The 15438-nt window shown below is 45.8% G+C and overlaps 1 protein-coding gene across 2 annotated transcripts in view; it reads right to left on the reverse strand.

Annotated features, from left to right (window-relative positions):
- Window positions 1-15438, reverse strand: part of FAM168A (family with sequence similarity 168 member A) — a 164252-nt gene that overhangs the window by 60156 nt on the left and 88658 nt on the right. For both annotated transcript variants that reach the window (XM_032189734.1, XM_032189743.1), the window contains exon 3: window positions 14163-14250. In XM_032189734.1, coding sequence (XP_032045625.1) covers window positions 14163-14232 — 70 coding nt within the window. In that variant the 5' untranslated portion in view covers window positions 14233-14250. The remainder of the gene's footprint in view (window positions 1-14162; window positions 14251-15438) is intronic.

The following is a 15438-nucleotide window of genomic DNA, read 5'->3' on the forward strand; positions in this document are numbered from 1 at the left end:
CAAGGCTAAAATTATCGATCGAAATATTATCTGCATCTCCACACCATCTCTTAAAACAAAGAGTTTTAGGGCAAGAAGCAGGAACGCCGACCACTGCCAGCACTCTGGGGGGGATGAACGTAAAGGAGATGCCCACAGACCCCGTGCACCTCGTCCTCCTTGTGCAACCTTTGTGGAAGGAACGTGATGCTCGGATGATCTGCATCTTCACAGCATAGATAAGAAATAGCTGGGAAATTCCCTCACATCGGATTTTTTTTTTTTTTTCTGAAATTTTAGGGAAAAGCAGCTAGCCTTAAATACATCCGTGATAACCCGTGGTGTCACCTCTCTAGCACAGCACAAACGAGGGCGCCATCTCCATGTCACGGTATCTGATTTTGGAGCAGCCGTGCTCGCATCCACTGGAGAGGAATAAAAGGAAAAGCCTCATCGATAAAAATCTTACACGTTACACCATGAATTTCAGCCATACAGCGAAGGAGGCACCGAGGATGGCTTCAGAAGGCTCTGAGACAGCCAGGGCTGTCACAAAGGGGCAAAGAAGCCACCATTGGCTGTGGCTATTTATTTGTATTTAATTCCTATTTCCAACTGACGAGGGGGAGATTCCCATGATTACAAGAATTAGCTAGATAAGAATATGATAAAAGTACACAAAAAAGGGAATCTCACAAGGTGAGTTAAGCTCTTATATTCCACGATATGCTCGTAATTTTTTAGCTGATCAAGCAAACCTTACTCCAGTAAAATTTCCTTTGTAAACTGTACATGGACACAAAGAAAACTTGATTTTGGTGTGAACCCCTCTGCACCAGGTAGCTTTTCATCATGTCAAAACCCAAGCGCAATTCTACATTTGTGCTGTCAGCAAAATCATCCCATTACCTCTGGGATTTGCCTAAAAAAAACCCTCTTTTTCCAAAACTAACTACATGGCTAAAAGCAAATGACCATTTTAAGTGTGCTCTCAGGGTCTCCTACAGTTTTTTCTTCCCTTGTAGATGTTTTTTCTCAGCGTCCTCTGCAGAAACTGAAGGTTTTTAGGGCCATAGGCAAAGAAGAACACAGCATTTGCTGGTGCAACAGCAAATGTAAATGTTAAAAAATGTTAAAAGTCACACGAGGGGAGGTAACAGAAAGGAGGGCACGTACCAGAGCAATGCAACGGGAAAGCAAAGTGCATGGCCCGTCCATGCAAGGGCTGAAGGAGGGATGGGAGACCTCGGGGGTCTCCGTTCCTGACTTCCAGACTTCTGCGAGGCTCATTAACAGCTCCAGGCACAAAGCATCAAACGCCTCAAGTAAAAGTTGGTCTCCATGGGAATGGAGGACAAACTAAAAATAACTGTAAAGGCGGCATTTTAACAATTTTGCGGGAGATTGTCATGGCAATGAAAAGAGTTGTAACCTGTTGTCATGATAACCAAAGTTTTAAATTAATGGGAAAGCATTCTGCTTCCACTTCATCTTTATTCAGCATGGGTCTAGCGTCCACAATGGGAGAATTACACATCGCTGCCTTGAAGGACTGAGGCAGCTGGGGAGAGAGACAAGGGAGGGATAATGCACTGTCCGGTGAAATGAAAGAAATTAAAGAACTCCACAGCCAAACCAAAGCACTGTTAGGACAGAAAAGAAGCTGGAGATGAAAATATATTGAGAGGTGTGCTGTGCCTTTGGAGGGAGTCGTTCCCCTCTGCCCTTCAACACGATATTTTAGGCAGGGAGCAGAAAAATCAACTCAAGAGAAGTCACTAATGATAATTTAGGCAGGGAGCAGGGATGCCCCTTGGGCCAAACTCTCTGGCTGAAGCACCACTAGCGCTCAGGGAAGCAGCATCACGAACGAGTTATTGTTTTGTTGGAGAAAAATGAAGGAGACCAAGCCAGTTAGGCCATGTTATCACCAGCTCTTCCCCTTCACCCAGACTATTTGCACTTTGCAGGACACTGGTGTTGGGATCTGCTGGCGTTCCAGCACTCTGCCCGCTGCTTTTCACAACTGCATTATTTATTTGCACCATTTTCGGTGCATTTTGAAACACTGAAGACTCTGTCTCATCTCGGGATGCTGCCAACCACTAGCTCAGGAGTAGCCCCACCAGAGTCCGGCTGCTGTTTTCAATGGGAACCCAAAAGCAGGCGTGCCTGGCGGAGTGGGCACCACCCCGCCTGGAGGAACAAATCCCCATTCTTAGCACACAAGAGGTTGGTGTTCCTAGCGCCGCAGTGTCCAGCTCCCAGCGTGTGCTCCTAGCACAGCTGGCCCAGATTTGCTGAAGGAACGGCGGAAGCGTGGTTAGGAGAAAAGCACGTGCTGCTGGCAGCTGTGTTAGCGGCCTGCAACAATTAGCAAGTCTTTAAGACCACAGCACATTAAAAATTAATGTTCAGTTTCTCAAGGCACCTCGAGTAGGGAAGATAAAAGTCCTACGGCCATAAAACACCCAGATAGAGAGAAAAGGGGCAAGGGGCAAGGCAGGATGAAGAGGGGAAAGTTCCTAATGGCCACCAGATCCCCTAGGGCACAGTCGCACTGCCAAACCGTCTGCCTTTGCTAGCCCAGGAGCCATGACGAGGATTTGGTAGCCACATCCTTCACTCTCCATCCAGCATGTGGGTGATTTTCTGTGAATATATTCACCTTGGGGGTGTGAGTAGGACAGAACAAGCAAGATGTGAGGTCCCTGCCTCAGGCTCAAAGCAAGCCTTGTCCTATTGAAAGACTATGTGGCCATTACTGTGTCCTCACCTATGAAAAATTACACTGTCCACCTCAAAATTGCTACGGGAGTTAATTATACCACTGCTTCCTGAACTATTTGCATAGAATCAGAGAATGGTTTGGGTTGGAAGGGGCCCTAAAGCCCCCCCCACAGCCTGGCCTTGGGCACCGCCAGGGCTGGGGCACCCCCAGCTCCTCTGGGCAGCCTGGGCCAGGCCCTCAGCGCCCTCAGAGGGCAGAATTTCTTCCCAATTTCTTCCCGAAGCCTCCCCCCTGCCAGGCTCCAGCCGCTGCCCCTCGTCCTGGCCCCCCAGCCCTGACCAAGAGTCCCTCCCCAGCTTTCCTGCCCCCGGGGCCTTCTCTTCCCCAGGCCCACCACCCCCAGCTCTCTCAAAGTTTATGAGGAAAGAAAAGCCTTTCTAACGACGGAATTCGTGAACAGAACACGACCCTTTACCCACACCTTTCACCTGCAATACGAAATGATCTTCACCTCAGGAAATAGTTACTAATTTGAAATAAGAAGAAACTAGAGGTAAACAAAAGCTCAGATGCGTACACACTCCTATCTTCCTGAATGCAACAGCTCATTGTCAGGCTGCTCAAATTAGGTTTTTTTCCCCTATCTGATCTCATTCATGGTTATTATGTGCTTTGCACCTCCTGGGAATGCCACCACAACCAACAACTCCTCCCTAGAGATGGATGCTCTTCCCTGCAATGCACTGGGCTTCTAATAACAAGAGATGCTAACTTCATTTCTGAGCGTAAACGGATGGCAATAAATCAAGTGTAAGGCCCTTGTTTACTCACTAAAGGGACTTAATTCACTGTGAGATACAAAGGTCTTCACCTGTCATCACCCCAAGGTTTAATTCTTGCACTTCCCTCTCCAACCCTCGCGTCCAGTATCTGTTGCCCACATCTCAAGTCCTGTGAGAGCTCCTCTTCTCAGCCTGACTTCCCTGTTATTTGAGGTACTTTTCTCCTTCTTCACACCAAGACTCAAACCTAGGTCTTTCTTAAGTCACCTCTCCAACAGCACATGAAAGAGGAAAGAAATGCAGTGACTTGTAACGCACAACTCAGCACGCCTTGACCTGCGGGGACAGTGTAAGCAGCGGCACAATTTGGCTCTCAGCTGAACAAAGATGTATTGGATACTGCAAGCTCAGTAAAAAAAAAAAAAAAAAAAAAAAAAACATCTTTTCCAAAGAACTGAAAATCTACAGCAGGTAAATACCCGCCAGACATGGTCCTGAGAGCTGGACCCTGGGCAGCAGAGATGCACAGGGCTGCTCCAGCAGTGTGAACCCCAAATCTACGGCCAGAACAAGGAGCAGGGGACAGCCTCCTACGTTTGCCACGATGCTGCATTCCCAACAGTTCATCACCCGGAGCCCAGCCTGTCCTAAAAGCGGCGTTTTTTTTTTTCCACTTGGGAATTACAGCTCTGTCCCAGCCCCCTGCGCTGTGGCTGCGGGGATTTAAGGAGCTTTACGATGAGGCTGTTGACAAACACATTTATCGTGGCAAGATCTGGAGATGGCTAACACGCAGCCTTCATTCCTGCAAGGAGCGAGCACCTCTCTGTATCAGGAAAAATTTGGGGGCTGGGGTGGGTGAGGGGAAGGGAAGGAAAAAAAGGCCCTAACACTGAAGAGTCTTTCAGGACTGGTTTATTTGAACAGTGCCAAGCAAGCTCACTGATGCAATATTTTCTTCCTGCACTCTGAGCCAGGGCTTTGGGATCTAATAAATCATCTCTGGCCGCAGAGACATTAAAATTCTAGCCCAGTACTGCATTAGATGAAACGAGGCCGAATGCCAGCAAGCGTGTAGAGAGGGAGAGGCAGGCACACGCACTTTAAAATAAGTGTAAGAATGTCTTTGCATATAAGTAACTCCCCATTTCGGCTTCAGCTGGGGCTAAATAGAATGCAAACAAAACAGCAAAACAGATTAACAAGGCAGAGCTAAACCATGCCACTTTGGGAGAGCTGATCCACACGGAACTAAAACCATGAGGTTTGATACAAAGCACAGTAGAAAAATAGACGCGGTAATTTTCAGACCTGGTACAAACCAGGGAACTATTTCTGAAGCTTATAAAAGTCTTTAACGACCCCATACCAGATCACATTTCTGTACATAAAGACAGACCTCTGCGCTGTGCCGCATTGACTGCGCACGGTGTAAAAAATAATTGTGCACCAGGAGAGGAGAAAAATTCAATATTTAATCTACAGACACGTTTCCAGAAGTCGAGCCACAAAATTTTAATTTATTACTTTCAGACTACAAAAATACAACAACAAATACCTAACCACTTATTTGCTGTGCCAGGCAAAAAAAAGAAAACGGAGGCGGGGAGAGCGAAGGCAGCAAATATTACGTGTTTTGGGCTGATCATAAGGCAGCATTGAAGTTTATTTTCAGTCATTTAATTGAAGCACCTGAGGATTTAGGAGGTATTGAATGTGTGCTGTGGAAATATGCATTGAGAAAAACAAGAAAGGATATGAATTCAAACTGGAAATGGCAGAAAAAAAAATATGCAAAAAAAGAAAAAAAAAGGCATGTATTTCAGACTCGGTGAGAGTTTAACTTACAACGGAGAGATTCCAGGCAGGCGTGTGGTTTGAGGGCTAGCAGACATTTTGTTTTATTACCAATCCTCATCTCAAATTCACACCATTACCAGGTCGTGTGTTCTTCTCAACTGGGCAAACTGGACAACCAGAGCTAGTTTAAAGGGAAGGGCAATAATTACGAGGGTTTGGGAAGCATCAAGGCTAAGAGAATTTTAAGATCTGATGCATGGCAAATCAAGCATGACTTGTGGCATGAAGACTCACACTGTTGGAGAAAGGGTACCGGGATGGCCAGCAGGAACTTTGATGGCATTTACAGGCTCTCTGTTGGGCAGTAGCAAAGGTGATGGTGCTTCTCCAACATCATGAGCCTTGGAAAGACCCTCAACGTTTTGGTTTGGGCACTTTAGTTACTTGAAAGGCATGGAAAAACTTCAGGAAGAGAAAAATAATTGTCATCAAGAGAACAGGCAGATCAATGTGGCAAAAAAAAAACATAAAAGGATGAAACATAAACATTAGCAATGAAGAAGACGGAGCCAACTGGCTGCATTGAAGTAACATGTAGGAAGAGACATTTTAAATGGGCTAAAACACAGAACCAGGACTGCACAAAGAACGCCAAAGCGCAGCTTGCTTGCAAACTCACTGCAGACAAAGAAGGCCAACAAAAAATAATTTCATTCTAAGAAATCACAAAGGAAAAAAATTACATTCACCAATTTTAACGCTCTACACACGTTGTAAAAGCCCAAATCGCTGGTGAGAATTTCTCTACACGCTACGTAAGACAGAGCTTTAGCAGAGCTCATGCTTCAAAATAAAGCTTATTTCTTCCCCAAGCGAGTGAAGAGCTTCTGATTATATGCCTAGAGTCTACAGCAGTGGCCAACACAAAAAATCCTCTGTTCGTCTCCTATGTCCTTTAAATGAAGAGGCACTTTCTCCTTCAAAATACACTTCCAAGGCCACCTCTTCCTCCCTCCTCTTGTCTTTTTTCTTCTCTGCCTTCTACGTGTCTGCTTCAGCCCCAGTCATTTAATCTTTTTATTTCTTTTTCACTACGAGGAAAAAACAAAATCAATATTGGAGCCGGGCAGCGCGGCACAGCACCAAACCGCTCCCTGCGCTAAGCGAGCCCACGGGATGAAAAGGCACACAACGGGCTCACTGAGGAACACAGAACCTGAGTTGTGTTTGCTTTGAAGTTCTGAGACCATTCTGGTTATTTACAGCATGGGGAAACTCAAAAGCTCGTCCAGCCTTATGCAAACAGTCGCAACGCCAAGTGAGGGGCGAAGGATGCTCCGGGGAAGGCTGACGGTGCTGGACTGACCTCCGAGGGAGCTGAGCTTACAAGTACCTGCAAGGATCCGTCCCAATCCCTATTTCCATGTTTTTCTGTGCCCTGGGTGATCGGTTGGCACCCACTCTCCTTCTCTACCATGAAAAGAAGGAAGCCTTTCGTCCTGGCACGTGGGGACATAATTGCCCATCACCCAGCCCTGCTGCTATCTGTGGTAGGATCACAGCCACCACGTGCCCAAAATACAGACATCAGCACGCTCACAAATACCCCAAATCTCACCGACAGCTCCCCGTTTCGTCCTCCTTCTCTTCCCCAGAGAGGGAAACCTGTGCCTCATTCCCTGAGGGGGCCTACACTTGCTGTGACTCCTCGATTTAATTTATTACGATGAATTAGCCACCGGTGATCGGCTAAGCAGAGCCGAAACTCCATCAGCTTCCAGCACTGAGAAATTCAGCGAGTCGCCTGGTAGTGTTGCTGTACAAAAACTATGCATTTAAACATAAAAATAACAAGAGCCTACACAAGTCAGAGCTCATTCCTCTCCCAGTCAAGTACGGTTTGCCTGGCTGCTCTATACACACCAATTAATAAACATGAAGAAACGCCAGAGGAAAAATATTCACTGTACCCACTTCATACATTTTTAATCACCCTGAAATCAATTCAACGCCCTGAACGCAGTTCAAAATTCCTGTTTTACAGAACCAGTAAGCAGTGGATCACCTAATTAAATCCAGAGATGGCTTTTCCCAATCAATGGAAGCGGTGGGCATGCATGCAGAAGCCCAAGCAAAGGCAAAGAGGGGAACGCCGCATCCCTGCCTCCTTCAGCATCACGGCCGTTTGCCTCGTGCTCCTTGGGACTCCCCACAAACGTGCTGAGCAACGCCAAAAGAAAGGAAAAAGTCTCATTTATCCTCCTCACACGCAGAAAATTCTGAAAGAACTCGGTTTTCTTGGCCGAAGAACTGATCTGTTATCAAAGGCGCAGCCTTGCCAGAGAATAATACGGCAAGTTTTTAATTTTAAGTTATTAAGAAAGGCTGAAATCAAGCCTGGAATTATCTTTGTCTCACAAAGAGTATGCAAAGGAGGATTAAAGGCCGACTAGAAATCCTATCTGAACATCCTTTCGCCTTTGACAAAATCAGAGGCTACGGGCTTTCAACATATGGGTAAATTAAACGAGGAGCAAAGCTGACAGTGTAAATCGGGTCAGCTCTCCTACAGCAGCGATGCCCAAGGTTCAATGACCAACACAAAATACATGAATTTAGAAGAAAAAAATAAAAAGTACATAGAAGAGCCCCAAAACGTCTCGTCCTGCCAACAAAACCAATGGCTGGAAGATGCCGATTCCCTCTACTGGTTGTTATGTCAGAGCAAACGCTGTGGTTTCACCTTGGGAAAAGGGACAAAACCGGGTCCTTGCCCATGGAAGGGGTTGGAATTAGATTCGAGGGCCCTTCCAACCCAAATTCGGTGGTTCTATGAAAATTCACGCTCCGCAAGGGCTGTGTGGGCACATTGCAGTTCTCCGCATCTCTCGCTCACATCCTCCCAGACCTTTACAGAGAAAAATAATTTTCATTCGGGGCTGGAGTGTTTTGATTTCTGTCTCCTCGTGACAGCTGAACTCGCATTTATGGAAAGGGATTTCTGTTCAAACAGAATTAGGCTCCGCTGTCTGCACGATTTTGGCTTCCAGACCTGTGCCGCGTGCCAGCATGGTTCACAACTCTACGAGCATCGGTTCGCACAACTCCGTAACCCTCTTGGGGATCCCCCTGAAAGACCTCCAAGAACTCAGAAAAAAAGAAAAGAAAAAAATCAAACTGATGCCTTTCCACCAAGACACAAACGAGCAATTAGTACACTGACTCACAGAGTTGTTTGCCTACCAGCCGTGCCCGTTCTCTATCCCAAAATCTTAGAGCAATAACCACAAGTGTGCATGACACTGTAAATCTAAATTATGCTACTATCATTTCTTTCTTTTAGGGCTCTCAAAAAATCTCTCTGAGAGGGTGCTACTTGAAGAAGCCGGAAAATCAATTAACTGGGGAAGGAAATGAACCCAGCCCTTGCAGACAGCGCAAAAAGAGCCACAGTGACATGGGGAGACATGATAAACAAATGACAAAGTGCTTAGGATGTGTCTTTAAGTCACCAGAAATAAGACTGTTTTGTTATTTAAGCTGAAGAAGCAGCAATCCTTACTTCAGGAAGAACATCTAAGAAAGCTACTGGGTCTTGCAGCGAGACCACGGATGAATTGCAAATGCGATTCTTGGTGAATCCTGCGCAGGATAAAACTTGCTGAGCAGCTACCCGGGAATATTTATTTCACATTAGTGGCTCACGAGAAGTGCCTCTGGGCAGTCTAGGCTAATCCACTTTGGAAAGGCAACTGAACAGAACCCAGTTGCACAAAGGCTTTTATTAAAAGGCGTCAGGTTCCTCCTGGTGAAACGAGGCCAGCTCTCCGTACCCATGCAGGTCCTTGCCAGCTGGGGGAGAGAAGAAAAAGCCTTTGCATGGCATGAAAAGTTGCAGGGATGCAGCAACGCCAGCAGCAGCAGGACCAGAAGAGGGCTTGCCTGGTCTTCCCTGAAAAGCAAGAGAAAGGGCAACGGAGGGTGTTACCTTCCTGCCCTCTCCAAGGGAAAAATAAGGGGAAGAGTGAGCTCCTTGTAGAGCTGGCAGTGCAGAGCAAGGCTCTCCAAGGAAGGTAGTGGAGATTCACTGACCTAAAAGGAAGTGGAGATTCACTCACCAGCTTCACATCTCCAGGCTCTTGCCCTTTCCTATCAGTTATTATTTAGTAATGATTGCAGTGAATACAGGGTCAGTCTACCCAAGGCTCCTGAAGCATCTTATCAGCATATTAATCAGCTTGTGAGAGGGAAAACAAGAAGGGTGTGAGCTTGTACAAGCACTCTGAGAGTTTCATGCTTCAAGTCAAACAACCTAGAGGAGAGACCAATTCTTCATCCCTGATGCCACACCAGCGAGCTCGTCTGTTTGCTGCAGGACTGGCGTGCCCCAAGGATGCTCGCCTTGCCCAAAGTTGACTCAACTTGTGTTTTGAGTGGTGGTAGCGTGGCTCCTCTGAGTAGTAAGCATCTCCTGCCATCCCCAAATGCTGAGAGGATTGAGAATACGGCATTAACAGCTGCTGGAGACTCTTCTGCACTGAAAGGGATCCCATCGCTGGCACCTGGGCGCATGGCATGGTCTTGTTGCAGTCCTCGATGTGGCACAGGGCTGCAAGAGGAGGCTGCTGGACTGGTGTGCATGTTAAGGGGGTAACAGGCTCACAACCTTTTGCAAAATACTCAGAGTTAACAGCAGGTAAATGCGTCAAAGAAGAACCACACATTTCAACAGCTCACGTTTGGGATAGGCAAAGTGGATTCTCCATAAATAAAAAAAGCAAATGACAGTCCTTAAACGCATTTTAGAGTTAACCTCAATTAAAACGACAGCTTACATTAAGATCCGAGTTAATTACAGCCTACTTTAATTAAACAGCAGACGATACTCAAACACCGTTTGCTGCTGACGCTCTCAAGCAAGGCGAACCTGCGGAGGGGAAGCGGCGACGAGCACCTGGGAAGCAGGAGCAGGAGGGAAGACACAGCCCCGTCCTCAGGGAAAATATTCTGCCCGTGTCCCCTGGGACCAGCTCCATAACCAGCTGGAAAATGCACCAGGCTTATTCGCCTCTTCCAATTGAGGAAAAGAAAACAAAAAACAAAAAACAAAAAACAAGGAGGCTGCAATGCAATAGATCTGTAGTTCTTAAGGACCCAGAAAATTAGATTTACTAACTACAGAAGAAACTAATAGATTTATTTCTTTAATCAGAAAGAAGATTTATTTAATAAATCTCCTACTTCAAATACAGGATGTTTTGATAAACATATCTCACATGAATTTAACACTTCTGACTGTTTCACCTACCAGTTCTACTTCGAAACTTTAGTTTTTTGCTATTTTTTTTTTGTTTAATTATAATTTCCAGAAAAAAATCATCTCATGCACTTTAATAATAATTTAGGAAATAAGCTACCCTTTACATTTTCTTTAAGGAAGTGCTGAATGGAAAAAATAAAGTAACTGAACGGATGTACACCAAGTACTTGAGCATGTGCCAAGGGTTTCCCCTTTCTCCCCAGCAAACAACAGCCAATCTGGTACCAAAGTTTTGCTTGTCTCAAAATAGACGTCTCTCACAAGCACAGAAAATACCAAAGAAGTGAGAAGGAAAAGAAAATCAGATTAAAACTGATGATTTAAACCAAAAGCAATCTATTTGTTATAAAGCATTCGCATTTAGCACTGAAAAGCCACAAGGGAGTAGAATTCAAGGTGCTGTTATCCCAATTACCACCCTTGTATTTTTTTTTCAGCCTACATCCCCCCAGAGTTGTACTCCACAAGGTTAGAAATTAATGGGTTATGCATGAACTTTCAGGACAAAAATTGAAGTAATACATGTGCTGTGCTGGGTTTGGGGTAAAAAGCTGAACTCTAAAGCAAACCGAGAACATCGCTTCGGGCTGTCAACCTTTACCTCAACGTTATTACACTTCAGCGGTTTTCTTGATTTCCATTTCTTGCCCGACGGAAAGCTTAGCATGACTTTATTTTAGCATTACTTTTTTTCCAGTGTCCTCTACTATTCCAAAAAGAATGTTTTAACTCTTACAGAAATTATATAAATTACGCGTCGTATCCCAAATTGTGTCTCAGATAAAAATCTCAGGACAGACACCACATGCTCTGTCTCGAGGAAGGATCATAAGGGTTGGAAAGACCTCCAGAGCTCACTTCCCTGCTATTTCCAACAGAGGGGCACCCAAGGAGCTCTGCCACTCGGCTCTTGGCCACCAAGGCACCATCACAACCCAGGAACTCGTTAAACATCGAAGCCGTAATGAGCTCCTGGGGCACGGAAAGGTTTTGAGCAAGGGCCAGGAGGCAACATCCCTTCCAAATCTACCACCTCACATGCCTCAGCTATTATTTTCAAGCAATTTGAGAAGAAAATACCTACCAACTCTTTAGCTTCATGTCTCTCTTGTGAAAAGTCCGTTTGGTTTGTCTGTGTGAGTTTTAATATCCTCCAGAATAGCTTGTGGCTACGTAAATAAACCGCTACACGGGTGAACAATGCAAGTTAAAGCATTGCAAATGAATCTCAGACAGAAAGCAAGCGTTAGACAGGCTGAACCTGGCATTTCTAACGCAACAGTCACGGCAGCCTTCTGCTAGCAGTCATTGAGAACGCCCTCCACAGTTGCTTGTCTTTGATATTTAAAGGAAATCATTTTATTTTTTCCCCCTTTTTCACAATATCATTTAGTTTTCCCACTAAATATTCAAGCAAATTCATTTTTAAAAGAAGTTCTGGAATACCATTTGCCTAGAAAAGAAAATATCCCTGAGTTTACATGTCCTTTAGCCTATCACCCATTCTGGGAGTAAGAACAGAGCCCATGGACCAGTTACTGCTTCGGTGCAGCCACGCCAATCTCCCTCCCTTTTTGGAGCTCCCACTGACATAACCAAAGGCCTTGGTACATTTTCTCAAGTCTGATCTGCCTCTAATTTTTTTTCTCCAAGGTCATCGTCCACCACCGCCTCCTCCATCACCACGACCCCTGCAGGACACGCGGCTGGAGCCCTCCGGTCCTCCCTCCTGTGCCACCAACCAGAGCTGGCACAACCTGCTGGAGGTGGACAATGGCTTCAAATACTGAAATACACAACATAATCTTCACGCTGCTTAACCAGCAGGTTATTTTAGAAGATAATTTCCTTCTAATGTCGCCATCTGACTTATTCGGAAAGCAGCCGGGTAGACTCGGTTCATTTAAAATAGAAACCACCCTCTAAATTCCTCCCTCCAGAAAGGTCAATGTACGAACTGTACACAGCCTGAACCTCGATATTTCAATAAAATTGCCTTACCCGGTGCCAGGAAGGCAGCTTCTAAAACATCCAACTGTTGGAAAGCAGACAGGGAAAACCTACACCGAAAGGATATTAGCGTGGAGTTTTGAACACGTGCAAAGAAAGTAAAGTGGGGGAGAAGTAGCCTCTTGTCAAAACCATCCATGCTCTGGAAAGCACAAGATTGCTGCTCTTTCCAGTGCAGGAAAATAACTGTGCACCTCGGAGCTCATTCTATCACCCCAGCACTGCTGGAGTCTGCAGTCCTCTTACAATGGTGATATTCCTGAAGAGATGATTATTCACAGCGAATTTTTTTTTTCTAAGCCTCTAGTGCTTTGGCTGTAAGACCAAAGTTCTCCTGAGCTGCAGTATCTCCAACAAAGCAGCACGCATAAATTTGACTGGGAAAAAAAAAAAAAAAAGAAAGGGTGAATAAAAACGGGGCAAAACCTCTTTGAGGAACTCTCTGCTCCAAAGTATCAGACAGGCTTCCTCGAGCAATACAGCCGGCTCGACTGATCAGAAACAGCTACTAGAGTCAACGAGAATATTTTATAAATGAAGTAGTTAAGAGCATTTATGCTCATTTTCATTTGCTGTTGACCACTTTGCTCCACAAAAGCCTTTTCCCGAGCAGTTTCACGCGTTCGGTTCAAGTCAACGCACACCACAGGCAGAGCAAACACAAAGAAGGCAGCGTTGATGCAACGCGACGTTTGATGGCTAATTACATCCAACAACATGGTAGCAGGGGGAGTCTTCCAAGGGTGATGTTGTAAGGGGCTTACCAGATCAGAAGAGCACCTACGGGTAAACATCACGCACAGGGAAGAGCACAGGTACACCTAGGTTGAGATTTGCTTTTCCCAGAGCACAATTTCTCTCTGAGCTAAATTATTTTCGTATTTGTATACGTGAGCTTCCTGCTAGTTACATAACTCTGGTAAACAAATTTCACTGCCTTTTTCAAGTATTAAATATGACACTTTTAGACAATTCCCTCCGTTCCGAAGACGGACTTCAACCAACCATCAGACGCGCCGTCCAACATGAGATTAACTCAACCAAAGCACAATCTGGAAACAAGAAATCAGCCAACAATGCTCTTTAAATCTTCATTTCCAAGAAATCAGTCAGCAATGCACTTTACACCTCCATCTATCAGAACAACTTCACGTTCTCCACGGCAACTCTCTGCAGCAGGGTCCCCGTTGCACGTGGCAGGGCCGTTCCAGCACGTGCACCCAAATTGCTCAGTTCAGCTCTGGAGCCAAGCCTCCAGTTTTCAGCTGATTGCCCCAGAAATTTCTTGGGCATTTATTTGTTTAAATATACACCATTTTGTTCCTTTTCGTTCAGATTTCCAAGGTGCCCTCTTCTTAGGAACCGAGGTCTCTTTATTCTCACTAACCTTACTGCGCCGACTCTGCCGAAGAGTTGCATTCCCATCCGAGTGGGAATCCCGTTTCTCCCTTAATTAAGGGGTTTAACGGCTCATTAACAAGCCCCTGCTCTCACCACCAGACGTGGATGTCCACAAGCAGCCGCTGAGCGCCAGACCTACCTGTGTAAGCCATGTTCTTCGGGTTTCCGTAGGGAGCCCCAGGTTGAACGGGGCTGTAAACAGGGTTCATCGTGGAAGACCGGGAACTCTGGAGACAAAAGAAAAGCAGAGTTGAGAAAAGTGCCTGTGTTAAGGCTTCTGTTCAAAGGTCCTGAGCTGTGCTCCACGCTCGCATTGCCACGTTATAATTCAAGACACGGGGAGCTGCAAAGAAAAGGATTTACAACCAGGCGTTATGACTAGGTAGCGTATTTAGGAATTCAAGTTCTGGATCCCTCAGTTATTTCTCTGAACTTCTTCACTGTTGACGTATACTGCCTACAAATACACCCAGAGTGGATTAATCTTACACAACCCTACCTTCGTGGGGCTCAGCATTCACGACCCCACTTCTAGCGCGCGGCGAACAAAGTCAAAAATTCAGGCAAGGAATTCCCCTTGGAGGAGCTGATGTTGTAAGGGTGGCAAAAACAACAAGAAATAAGGTCTGGCCTTTCCGAAATCAGCAGATAAAAGGCTCTTTGCTGCTGGAGAGATGGAGCAGCTCAAACTGATGACAACGACCTCGTACCCAGGTCTTGGGCGCTGCACGTGGATGCGCCGAGCAGCCCAGCGGTGCCCACGGACACGGCGCAGACGGCGAGATTGGCACGGCCCTGCTTGGGAGTTTTCATTTCGAGGAAAGCAAGTAACTAGGGAATTTGTGCCTACCGACTGTCAGTTAAGCAACTGCTCAGTTAATTATCTTAATGAAGCACATTCTCAGTTCTGATTAATGGGAAAATCAGTCATTAAGCTTTATTAGGCAACACATTTGTCTCCACAGCTACCCAGTGACAATTTCAAACACGAACCCCAACAATCTTTCTCCAAAACGTGGGGTTTTTAAACGCGTTGTTTTACAGCTCATAAATAAAGCCGTCCTTCCCAAACAAGCCTCTGATGATGGATGCACCATTTGATAGATCATTAACTCCTTCCGCCGTACCTCCGGATAGTAAACAAGTCAAATGTTAAACGCTAGCAACAACCGACTTGACAACAATTACTGCTTAATTAATTAACCTTCCCTCCTCCCCCAAGGTAGCACAGAAGGAGCAATTCTCAAAGCAGAAGCAACCGGGGCTGTAAAGCAGGAGGGAAAGATTTACACCTTCAGCAGCGCCCAGTCGTGGCGCCTTTCCAGATGTGTTTGCTCACCTCTCCACCACGCCACACGCAGCAGGACAAAATAAAACGAGTCCGAAGGAGCCCCCAGAGGACGTAGGATGTTGCT

The sequence above is a fragment of the Aythya fuligula genome, chromosome 1 (genome assembly GCF_009819795.1).
Source record: "Aythya fuligula isolate bAytFul2 chromosome 1, bAytFul2.pri, whole genome shotgun sequence".
NCBI lineage: Eukaryota > Metazoa > Chordata > Aves > Anseriformes > Anatidae > Aythya > Aythya fuligula.